Raw genomic sequence first — 12,499 nt, forward strand, 5'->3', positions numbered from 1 at the left:
GCAAAAAGGCTAAGGAGACTTCTGAGACAAGGGTCTGGGGCCTGGCTTCTGCAATGCAATATATCCCAAGGAGCAGTGAATGGATCTAGCTATGATGAAGAGCCTTGGGCAGGTGAGAGGACCAGGCTCCCAGAGGGGTGAGATGAGGGACAGCCTGAAAAGTGCTATCTTCCTAAATGTTTTCAGTCAACAGCCTTGACATCTTTCTATATAGGGTGCACCAGAGTGAACACTGATAATGTAAGTGTCGTAAATGCATTGATTTCAAATGGCATCTAGTCCTTGAAGAGGTAGCTTTGAACAAGCTCATGGTAAAAAGCTCCAAGTAATGACAGGTATGTAGATGAGGTGGGCGGTGGGGGATGATTGAGTGGCTATTTCTGACAGGCTTGGGTGATGGAGGAGGTCAAGGTGGACACTGAGGAAAAGGTAGACAGGAATCATAGCATGAAAAGACTTGTGTGTCTAGCCAAGGGGTTTTTGTTCTGTATGCAGTAAAAGAGTAGTCAGCAAGGAGGAGGTTCATGATCAAATTTGGAGTTTAGAAAGATCCCTCCAGCAATACCATGGAGAAGGAACTAGGAGGAATGCAAGACTAAAGGAAGAGAAACCGGTGAGTCCATAGTCTAGGATCAAGCTTGTAAGGATCTGACTTGAGGTAGAGATGATGGGGTGGAGGGCAGGGATCAGATTCAAGAGATGTGAGGGAATTAAAATGTTCTCAAATGACAATAAATGAGTGCATGCCTGCTGACGTGAATGAATAAACGACATGAGGACAGTGAGACAATGGAAGAAGTGGAGGATGCATTCTAAATTCTAGCTTGAATGACAGGTGAATCATGTGACATTCACAAACAGGGAACCAAGGGAGGGAAGCAGATCCCAGTGGAAAGATATGGAGTTCAAGTTAAAGAATGATATAGTCTTAAGGATATCTTCTTCCTTTTTAGCTTCATAATAATATTTTGAGAAATTAGAATCGTTTGGTGTTCTCAGGACTCCTGGGGTGAGAACATTTGGAGCTGTCAATCATTAACAATCTCAGTGATGGGGTATGCATCAACACCACCTCCTAGTGGCCAAGCCCAGTGCTGAGCACACAGTAGGGAGAATAGGATAATCACTGGTCTTGTTTGCCAAGGACCTGGATCTTAATTCCATGTCTGTCTTAGAGGCAAGACATTTAACTCCTGGGCACCTCAGTTTCTTCTTCTACCACATGGGCAAATGAATAAAACCTGCTCTGTCCACTTCCAGTAACAGGTGACCCAAAAGTAGTGCATGAAAGTGCCCTGTAAGCTTTGTTCTGCCATAGCCGTGGAAGCAGTTGATGTCGTTATACTCAGTAATAAATTAATATTTCATAAATCACTTTGATGTGGGTGACATGAGGCTGTCAGCCTCCTCTCCCAGGCAGTTAGGGTCCAGGACTGAGCGTGGAGCAGAGAGGATCAAAGGCTGAGGCTTGGGTGAAAGCAGGCAAGAAATGAGGGACTGTTGGAAACCCCACTCTGACAGGGGTTAAGGATTTTAAACACCACTGTTAAGAAGCATAGCCAGTTCTGGAGTGAAGAGGCTGCAAACAGGGACAGTTACAATCCAAATGGGTCCAGATGTTAACATTTGGAGAGATTTCAGAGGTCATAGGGGTGCTGGGGTGATACCTTTTGTAGGTTACCTGTGGTGCTGGCAGGAAGGGAGCTGTTAGGTTCTTGGGGTACCTGGGGCTGAGAGCCTTATGCAGATGCCGGAGAAAGCCACCTCTGTGGCGTGATCTTGTGGGCTTCACGAAGGCCTCCCCACGCTGCCTTCTTCACTACCTGCTAATGATCCCTGAAAGTGCATGAAACACACATTCCTTGAGCTATTCTATTATTACTTCTGATAATACTAATAACTCAAGGAGTCTGTATCATACTTCCAGTCTGCACAGAGCACACCTGTATATTATGTCTTGAGTCTCACATGGCATGGTGAAGTCTTATTTCCCCCATTTTAAAATGAAGAAACTTGTCTGATTAAAAAGGATAAAAATAAAGAAATTGAAAGTTTTTGAAAGATTTTTTTAAATAAAAAGATTGGTTTTTGAAATGTGGGATTTCAGAGAGGAAAATCTAGGTCAAAATACCCACAGACAGTGTGTGATTTAAAATGTTGTGACTCCAAACCCATACCCACTCTCTCCAGCACAGTTATTCTCCTAACCATTTAATTAAGCCCAAAAGGCAGTTTTTGGTTTCACTGATTTTTCTAGGTGTCAGCAACACAGCAGTGAGTGAGACAATCCATTCTACCTTCCAGGAGTTCACAGGCCAGTGGGGAAGCATTTAGGGCTCAAATAATGATGACCATAGAGAGAGTTTACTAGGGGTGGCTGAGGCCACTGAACAGCTCTCTGCAAAAGTTGGCCAGGTTCACCAAGCTGCGTTCAACTTCCTGTTTCTCTGAGCCATCTTAGCCACACACAGAAGCCTGCAGTTATACTGCATTGACTTCGAATTCCTTCCCACCTGCTGCACCCTGGTATTTGCTATGATTCCTTTTCTGGGTTCTCCATGCTGAACAGATGTGATATGAGGCAAACCTCGGCTCTCCCATGTTCTCAGTGAAATGCTTAGTCCTGCCTGGCACACAGTTTGTGGTCAGTAAATTGTAGTAGTTATTATTAGAATTATTGCTTTGTTGTGATTATTCATGTTTGGAAGATCTGGAACTTCACCCTAAGCCTTCTGTCTCAACACAAATAGCCACACCAAGCAATTAGCATCTTATGGTGACTTTTTTTTTTTTTTTTTTTTTTTGAGACTGAGTTTCACTTTTGTTGCCTGGGCTGGAGTGCAATGGCGCAATCTTGGCTCACCCCAACCTCTGCCTCTTAGGTTCTAGCAATTCTCCTGCCTCAGCCTCTCGAATAGCTGGGATTACAGGCATGTGCCACCACGCCCAGCTAATTTTGTATTTTTTAGTAGAGTTGGGGTTTCTCCATGTCGGTCAGGCTGGTCTCGAACTCCTGACCTCAGGTGATCTGCCCGCTTCAGCTTCCCAAAGTGCTGAGATGACAGGCATGAGCCACCATGCCTGGCAGACTCCCCACCAACCCTGCCCCAAGACAGAGTCTTGCTCTGTTGCCCAGGCTGGAGGACAGCACCCCCTCTTGGCTCACAGCAACCTCCGCCTCTGGAGTTCAATCAATTCTCCCGCCTCAGACTCCTGAGTAGCTGGGACTACAGATGCCACCCCACCCGGCTAATTTTTGTGTTTTTAGTAGGGATGAAGTTTCACCGTATTGGCCAGGCTGGTCTCCCACTCCTGACCACAGGTAATCCACCCGCCTTGGCCTTCCAAAGTGCTGGGATTACAGGCATGAGCCACCGCACCTGGCCTATGGTGACTTATTTAGCAAAACTTTCCCCATTTGACAAGTAGCTAAGAATCACCTCTTGCCAATCAAGGAGGAAAGAAAGAGGAAGGAGAAGCCTCCAGGCCAGATCTTTCCTTTTGTCGGGGCCCAGCAGTTCAGGGGGACAAGGAAAAGGGAGGAGAATGGGGCAGCACACCCTCTTTGGTGACTGACTGCGGCACAGAGAATGGATTGCTCTAGGACAGAAGAGGACTCATAGGCCGTGAGCGCCTGTGTGCCAGGCACTCCTCATGTATTTCCCATGCAAGGTAGATGCTTCTACTCACACTTTACAGGTGAACACTCAGAAAGTTCGGAGACCCTCCTGAAATCAGCCAGCCAGTATGTGGCCAAATGAGGGTTCAAACCCAAGCCTGTCTTATTTCAAAACCTGTGCTCTTTCTAATACATGCCACTGTTTCCTGATGAGATTGCCGCATGGCACAATGCCAGGGGACACCATTCACATGGCCATCAGTATAAGTGGCACCTGGGAGTTGAACAGTATAGTGGCTAGGTGTCCCAAGATCAGAGGCATGATCTCCATTAAGTAGCAGCTATTGCAGAGGTGAAATGATGAGGGCCTAACCTGGTGCGGTTGGAAAGGAAGGAGCAGCTTCAAGAGACATTTAAGAGATAGATTTGACAGAATTGGCAGTTGACTGGGTGTGGAGTTAAAGAATAAGGGAGTTGAGGCTGTCTCTGAAGTTTCTAGCTTGGGTGCCTGGGAGACTGGTAATGCACTTACTGGTTTGGAAGGCAAAGAAGAAGGGGCTGTTGGTCGTGGAATGCCATTTCCTCTACTTACCCACTTGGCCTGGGTTAGGAGCTGAACTTGATTTAAGGACACCATCTGGGCCTGTGCTTTGGTCTCTTGCTTTTCTACTTAAAGTCAAACACAGAAACTTAATCTGAGTCATTAAAAGTTACTGTGCTTTTAGCTTTAGTTGACTAACCTCATCCTGTCTCCAGGGTTGACTAAATCCGGCCCCAGTGATGGGACTTGGCTGCTTAGCCGGCTGAACATGTCCCCAGGGCACTGCTTCCACCAGACCTCCCTTGCAGAAGCTGCCCACAAGGCCTGCCCAGCCTTTCCCTTATCCCTCGATGTTCCCATATACTAGACGCCAAAGCTGTGCGTTCCTTGGCATCAGACCCTGTGTGGTATAAGGCATAGTTGGTCCCTCACAGCCATGGTAATCTCACAGTTTCCCAGACCCTCTTTCCTCTCTCCCTCTGACAAAACTACCTGAGCTCTAGTACCTCCACCTGTCTGGGCCCATCCCCAGCTCAGTCCCCACTCAGAGCCTGCCCTTGCTTCCTGGCTCAGGTGATGAACAGGCTATAGAGCCATGAGGCTTCCAGGACATTGGATGTGGCGCTTCTGCTGCAGAGAGGAGCGCCCTTCCACCTACCTCTCAAGCCATTATCCATGAGGCATTCCTTCATCCCACGGCGACATCCCCCTGGATCCATCCACCTGTGGCTCTGACCTGACCTTCAACTATTGCTATTTGGACCCTTACATGCCACTGTATACACAAAGACTTGCACACATGTATGCAGTGATGCAACACACACATGCACACACTTTTTAAAATGTTTTTTCATGTGAAAGCCCAGTGATAAGAAACCAAACTGTCAGGATTTTTTCTTTTAAATACAATAGTGGAATCGCCGAGGACAGTCAGCAGTTAGCACAGTGTCTACTCATGTTCTTACACCTTCTGGAACTGTGACAGGGTGTGCTTGGTGTTAGTTGGCCACAGTGAGACCCCAAGGCATTAAGATGGCTTCAGTCAATTGTTCTCAAAACAGCATTGGCCAAACAGCAGGAGCTACGTATCAGGCACTCTCTAGATGCAGTGTGGAGGTCAAAAATGAGGCAGACATATCTTTGCTGTCTGGAAGCACACAGCCCCCTGGAGAGAGAGGCCATGTGTAAGAACAAAGAATGCAACTTGGGGCCATCACAAAGCCACATACACTTGGAGTAGTGGAAGACCTGGTCCTGGTCTCTGCCCCACCACATGGCTTTACCAGGTCCCAATGCTCAGTCCTTCACCCTGGTTCCCTGGTTTGGGACAATGGGAGTGGACTCCTGTTGGGAACAGGGGCCCTCAGGATATCCCCTCCTGGCACATTTCTAAGAAGACGATCAAGGTTCCCATGAGAACCTGTTCCACCCGAGGGACTGCTCCCAGCCCCTTCTGTCATTGTATGAAGGTTACAGCCAGCCAGGCAGTGTGGCTGGGGTGGGGTTGGGGCGGCACAATGGGAACCTAAGTGAGCCAGATGTGCATTCTTAGGTGGGCTCGAGATGGGCAAGTGGTGGAAACTGGGTAAACTTTAATCTCTTCCATTTCTGAAATGTGTTAGTTTTTTTTTTTGTTTTGTTTTGTTTTTTGAGACAGAGACTTGTTCTGTTGCCCAGGCTGGAGTGCAGTGGCATGATCTCAGTTCACTGCAACCTCTGCCTCCCGGTTCAAGTGATTCTTCTGCCTCAGCCTCCCAAGTAGCTGGGACTACAGGCACCCGCCACTATGCCTGGCTAATTTTTTTATTTTTAGTAGAGACAGAGTTTCATCATATTGGACAGGCTGGTCTCGAACTCCTGATCTCGTCATCCGCCCACCTCGACCTCCCTAAATGCTGGGATTACAGGCATGAGCCACAGCGCCCGGCCTGAAGTGTGTTAGTTTTATGAAATACCTCTCTCCGCAAAATGTCTCCACCACTTGACTTTGGATTTATAAGTGTTTCTCTGAATAGATTTAGGGTAGCATTTCCCAAATTGCGTTCTGCAGCATGCTACTGCCAGTCACTCACGAATTTTGAAGGACAAAAAAAAAAAAAAAAAAACCCCATGGTCTTGGTTTGTTCCATGGTTAGTGTGTTTGGGAAGTTCAGGGTTAAAAAAAAAAACCAGCTGCTTTGCTGCCGGACTTCTTTCAGCCTTTAATATGCTAGTGGGCATTATGAGTCTTGAAAAGGCAGATATAATATGCATTGTTTTCCAGCCTTATTTGAGCATGGAACCTTGTCTTGATGAAATTTCTGTTAATGGCGCCTGGAAACCTAATACCCTGAGGAATACACAGAAATACTGGCACAGAAGATCATCATTGTTTGTAAACTGGCGGTGGTCAGCTATTTCCCGTATTCTTTTAGACAGTAGTCTTTAACAGCAGCAGGAAAGTCTAAGTTTAGATAAAAAGAAGAATTTTCTAACGGTAAGGATTCTTAGATACTAGAACCTTAGAGTGTTGTGGGAAATTGCAGTGAAAGAATGTGCCCCCTCCCCCTTTCTTGTCCTTCCACAGGCTATCCCATGAGTCATTATAAATAGAATGAATTATCAAGGAAGCTTCTGGAATCTTTTTATCTTAAGGGACCTTTGAAAGTTGCATATAATTGAGGGATAAGAAGGTAGGAATAAAAAGGCAGGAAGACAGAGTGGCTGACTTCTAGGTAGACTGTCACTGAGTGTCTGTATTAACTCATTCATTCTTACTCCACCTAGAACATTCGAAGGGAATACCTTTCTAACTTATACGTTTCCAAGACAAGTGGTACTGAAGAAGCAGAGGGCCAGAAGTGGCCCCAGATTTCATGGTGGTCTTTCGGTAACTGTCATATTTGCCAAATATGATGCTAAGCTTTGCATGCATCTCCAGCCCTCTGGAGAGAGAGGCCGTGTGTGTGAACAAAGAATGCAACATGGGGGCCATCACACACTTGGAGTAGCGGAAGACCTGATCCTGGTCTCTGCCCCACCACGTGGCTTTACCAGGTCCCATTTGCTCTGTTTTCACTCTGGTTCCCTGGTTTGGGATAATGTGAGTGGACTCCTGTTGGGAACAGCTACCCTCAGGATATCCCCTCCTGGCACATTTCTAAGAAGACGATCCCATGAGAATCTGTTCCACCCAAGGGACTGCTCCCAGCCCCTTTTGTATGAAGGTTACAGCCAGCCAGGCAGTGTGGCTGGGGTGAGGTTGGGGAGGCACAATGGGAACCTAAGTGAGCCAGATGTGCATTCTTAGGTAGGCTCGAGATGGGTGGGCAACGGAAACCGGTTTGAAATAACCTATAGGGTTGCTAGTATTGTTTCTTTTTAAAAAATGGGGATCTGAAGCCCAGAAGGTTATAGACCTTGCTTAGTCACACAGCTAGTATGGTAAGGAACCTGAAATACCAAAGCCTGAAGCCACTGTATCACCCCAGCTGCCACTGTGAATCTGTGGACATCCAGGGCCTCGGGGCTTCCTTAAAATGAACCTCCATCCATCAGGTTATGCGTATGGGGAGAGGGCGGAGTTCGGCTGATGTGTCTGCCCACATTGTTAAGGAAGCCAAGGAAAAGACGACATTTTTCAGCCCCTGCCAACCATGCCCAGCCAGGCCCCTTGGTTTGCCCACAACAGTCTGGCTCTGCCCCAGTGAATGCACTCTTGCCAAATGCATCTTCTTCTCATTAGCCATCTGCCCCCTCATGCCTACCGATAGCCCACAGCACATGGGCAGCTGCCCTCTTAGATAGAAGATAATATCGGCGTAGGAATCAATCCATTCCCTGGCCTATCCTTGTTCCCCCAATAGGAATGTGACGGATCCAAAATACACTTAATCTTTATCCAAATCTAGTCTGTCAGGTATTGGTGGCTTCAGAGGAAGCTTGGTACCTCCAATTTGCACGCAAAAGCTAATGAAGCCAGCCTGTGGGCAGGTGAGCTCAGGCCTGCAGCTTGAGGCCTTGGCAGTATCTGAAACTATGTGGCAAGGATACGAGGGTGGCATCAGGGGCCTACAGCAGCTAAGTCTTCAGAAGAGAAGGCTGCCCGGAGGAAAGCAGTCTTTCTGCCTGGCCAGAAGGAGAGCCCAAGGCACTTGCCATCTGTCATGTCAGGCTGAGTGGCTGACAGGCTAGTCCTGAGGTGTGAAAGTCCTGTGTACCCCCCAGGGTGTGGAGCTGTGTGTGAGGCACTTGGAATGACCATATGATGAATGTGACTTTGTTGTGAAAAGGTGGCCTGACATATTTGAAGGCATCTTTCTGAGAGTGGGGATCAGCGAGCTGAATAATCTACACTTTCTTGACTGGATTCGATGTACGGGGCCCAGGGAGACCTTGGGGGCCAGAGCACTGCACTCAGAGAGGACACTGCCCCTCGCTATAACACTAACCGGCCTCTGTGGCGCTCACACCTGCAAGCTAACTAACGCTTGGCCCCACCCAGGTGATTGGATGAGGACCATGGGTTGCTGGGAGAACTCCTTTATGCTTCTAAATGTCACTGCCTTAGATGGGGTTTCCCTGACAGCCTCATCTAAAGCAGCAGCCCCTCACCCCCACTCCCACCTCCATAGCTATACGAAATGATGATAAATTTGTTTCTTTACTCTCTGTCTCTTCCACTAACTGCAATCTCCCTGAGAGCAGCTAGGCTGTGTGTCTCTCTCATCCATCCCCCATGCATAGAACCATGACTGGCACGTGACAAACGCTGAAATGTTTATTAAGTGAATGAAAAACTTAGTGGCAAATGAAGGCACCACCCTACCTGCAAACCTTCAGACTGAGGTTCTTGGAAAGCAAGCTTGGTGTTGGCATTCCTCCGCCGACGGTTCCCTTGGGTCTCATCATGCAGAAGACAAACGGCATGTTCCTGAGCCTGGCATCCTGGCCCTTAGGGTCTGGCCTCTGCTGACTGTTGCAGCTTCATTTCTCATCATCCCTCCCCCAGGCCTCCTTGTATCCTGTGTGCTAACCCATACTTCAAGTGTATAAGACTTGGGGTCCTGCTGGAAATGCAAGCTTGGATTCAGGTAGTGTTAGGTGGGGTTCAGGAATCTTTTTTTTTTTTTTTTTTGAGACACTGTTTCACTCTTCTTGCCCAGGCTGGAGTGCAATGGCGTGATCTTGGCTCACTGCAACCTCTGCCTCCTGGGTTCAAGCGATTCTCCTGCCTCAGAGTCCTGAGTAGCTGGGATTACAGGCATGTGCACCACGTTTAGCTAATTTTGTTTTTCAGTAGAGATGGGGTTTCACCATGTTGGTCAGGCTGGTCTTGAACTCCTGACCTCAAGTGATTCACCTGCCTTGACCTCCCAAACTGCTGGGATTAGAGGTATGAGCCACCATGCTCGGCCTCATCATTTTTTAAAAAGGATCCTGGATGATGCTGACAGTAGAATCATACTTTAAGAAGAGATGTCTTCATCAAAGTATAAGAACCCCATGGTCAGTTCACTGAAAGGGCCATGCACTTTCTCAACTCTGGGCCCTTGTATACATGGGGATTTCTGGCTGGAATAGCCTTTGACCACTCACAATTCTCCACCCAGAAAATGCCCATATATCCTTCAAGACTCAGCTCAAGCATCCCACTTCCTGTGGCAAAAAACCCATGTGCCTAGTGCTGCCTCCAGTAGGCACATGGGTTTTTTTTCTTTCTCTCTCCAGCTAGAGCATCTTGTATATACCTTGTTTAGCAATCATTCTGCTAATTTTTTCTCCTCCATCCTCGACCATGACACTTGTTAACTCCCAGGAAAACTGCTCTTGTTATCTCTGGACCCGTAGGTCCCAAGCGAGTGTCTGGTGTTCACTGGACTAGAATGAGGTACCCGGATGTGCTCTACCAAAGTCCATCCTTCACTTCACCCCTTCCTAACTATGTTCTCTATTTCTGATGCTGGGTCTTTCCAGGAGTTCTCACTCCAGAGAATGGACAGCCTTGTGGATGATCGTGTCAACATCCTGGGATTTTCCATTTTCAACCAATCCCATGCTTTCTTCCAAGAGTTTGCCCAGAGCCTCAACCAGTCCTGGCAAGAGAACTGTGACCATGTGCCCTTCACTGGGCCTGCGGTAAGTACCCGCCAGAGCTCCTCCTGGTCCTCTTTGGCTTCTGCACTTTGCCCCTTTGTGGGCCAACCCCTGGGCAACACACCCTCCTAGAGTCCAGCCGTTTCCTGCTCCAGTCCCAGCTCAGAAAGGGAGGTAGAGAGATGCTGGGCGCAGTTGTAGGGATGAGGTTTGGGGAGCAGTGAGCTGTAGACAGCAGGGAGGGGGCTGTGTGGAGGCACTGGGCTGTCACTTAGTGATGTCTGCAGCCCTCCAGTGGCCTGAATCTCGGTGCTACCATTGCTGAAAGCTGCCTGGGGTTAGGATCCAAGAATCGTTTGGAAGCGCCTTTAAGCTGATCTACCACCTCGTTTTTCAGATGAGGAAACTGAAGCCCAGGCTGAAATGGGATGTGGAGTGGGGATGTGGGGGTCTTGTTTAAGGGCAAACGTCAAGGCTGCTGCAGAGTGGAACTAGACCCTGGGACTCCTGGCTCCCGGTCTTGTGCTCTGTCCACCCCCTGGCCACTTCCTGAGTCAGAGCTCATCCTTTCTACCCAGTACCTGTGCTTCCTCTCTGCAGTTCTGGCCACTCCTGCACGTGTGATGGACACAAACTTTTCTATGGCCGTTCTCCACTGAGTTGGATGTTCTTCTCCGTGGGGACAGGCCAAGAATATCTGCTTGTGTACATTAGGAATGTGTGTGTGTGCGTGTGTGTGTGTGTGTGTGTGTGTGTGTGTGTGTGTGTGTTTTGAGGCAGGAGTACAGTGGTGCGATCTCTGCTCACTGCAACCTCACTGCCCGGGTTCAAGTGATTCTCCTGCCTTAGCCTTCTGAGTAGTTGGGATTACAGGCGCCTGCTACCATGCCTCACTAATTTTTGTATTTTAGTAGAGACAGGGTATGACCATAGTAGCCAGGCTATTCTCAAACTTCTGACCTTGTGATCCGCCCACCCCAGCCTCCCAAAGTGCTGGAATTATAGGCATGAGCCACCATGCCTGGCCAATTGTGTGGCTTTTAATGCCCTGTCCTAGCCCCATTGTACACATTATTTTATTTTAAAAGCCACATGAGGCAGCCCTTGTGATGATCACCACAACTTCCTGAGGCAGCTACTATCAGTATCTCCATTTTACAGATGATAAAACCGAAACCCAGAAAGGTTAGGCAGATAGCCCAGGGTCACACAGCCAGTGAGCAGAGGACCAGTATTGGAACCCAGGCCGTACAGCTTTACAGTTTATACTTTTAACCTCTGTGCCACTTTGCATCTCTGTAGGATGGTCACATCCTTGCCACACTTCACTGTAATTGAGCCTGGCTAGATGGAAGTACAGTGATGTATGCACAGTGACATTTTGATCACAATGGCCAACATGTACGATGGTGGTCCCACAGATAATAATACATTTTTCTTGTCCCTTTTCTATGTTTGCATGTGTTTCAATATGCAAATACCTACCATGGTGTTACAGTTGCCTACATTATTCAGTACAGTCACATTTGTACAGGTGTGTAGCCTAGGAGCACTAGACCATACCATATAGCCTGGAAGTGTAGTAGGCTATAGTATCTAGGTTTGTGTAAGTACACTCTATGATGGCTGTACAATGAAGAAATCACCTAATGATGCCTTTCTCATAATGCATCCCCGTTGTTAAGTAACACACGACTGTACTTACTAGGTATTTGTTGAATGAGTGAGTGAGTGAGTCAGGCTGAATGATGACTTAGAGATAGAAAGAAGTAGATTAAAATTAGACCTATCTGAACCCAGGAGGCAGAGGTTGCGGTGAGCCGAGATTGCGCCATTGCACTCCAGCCTGGGTAACAAGAGCGAAACTCTGTCTCAAAAAAAATAATAATAAATTAGGCCTAGGAGATGGCGATGAAATTGGGTACTCCTGGAATGGGAAATTCTCTGGTGAGTTTTAAAAATAGGAGCGATGCCTGTCTTTGATAAGACATGCCTGGAAGCAAGGGCATGTCTAGGCATCCACACGCTTGGCATCTAATTAATGCTCGGCCAACATGGTGACCTTGGAGGGGGGCTGCAGAATCCAGGATGTGGATTTAATGACCTTTCACAAAACTCTGTGCCTTTACCTCGTAGACATCTTAGGAAGGAAGAGGGTAGCTAAGGAGGTCAGAGCTCATGCAAAACTCAGGAAGGTTTGATCCAGGGAGTGGAACAGGAGAATGGGTTTGTGAAACAGAGTTTCATGAAGGTTTATGAAACCC

General features: G+C 47.7%; 1 protein-coding gene across 3 annotated transcripts in view; it reads left to right on the top strand.

The window, feature by feature from the left end:
- GRIK4 (glutamate ionotropic receptor kainate type subunit 4) overlaps positions 1-12,499 on the top strand; it is a 476,424-nt gene that overhangs the window by 335,014 nt on the left and 128,911 nt on the right. For all 3 annotated transcript variants that reach the window (XM_003923589.4, XM_074400736.1, XM_074400737.1), the window contains exon 9: positions 10,116-10,277. In XM_003923589.4, coding sequence (XP_003923638.1) covers positions 10,116-10,277 — 162 coding nt within the window. The remainder of the gene's footprint in view (positions 1-10,115; positions 10,278-12,499) is intronic.

This window comes from Saimiri boliviensis, chromosome 6 (genome assembly GCF_048565385.1).
Source record: "Saimiri boliviensis isolate mSaiBol1 chromosome 6, mSaiBol1.pri, whole genome shotgun sequence".
NCBI classification, from domain to species: domain Eukaryota; kingdom Metazoa; phylum Chordata; class Mammalia; order Primates; family Cebidae; genus Saimiri; species Saimiri boliviensis.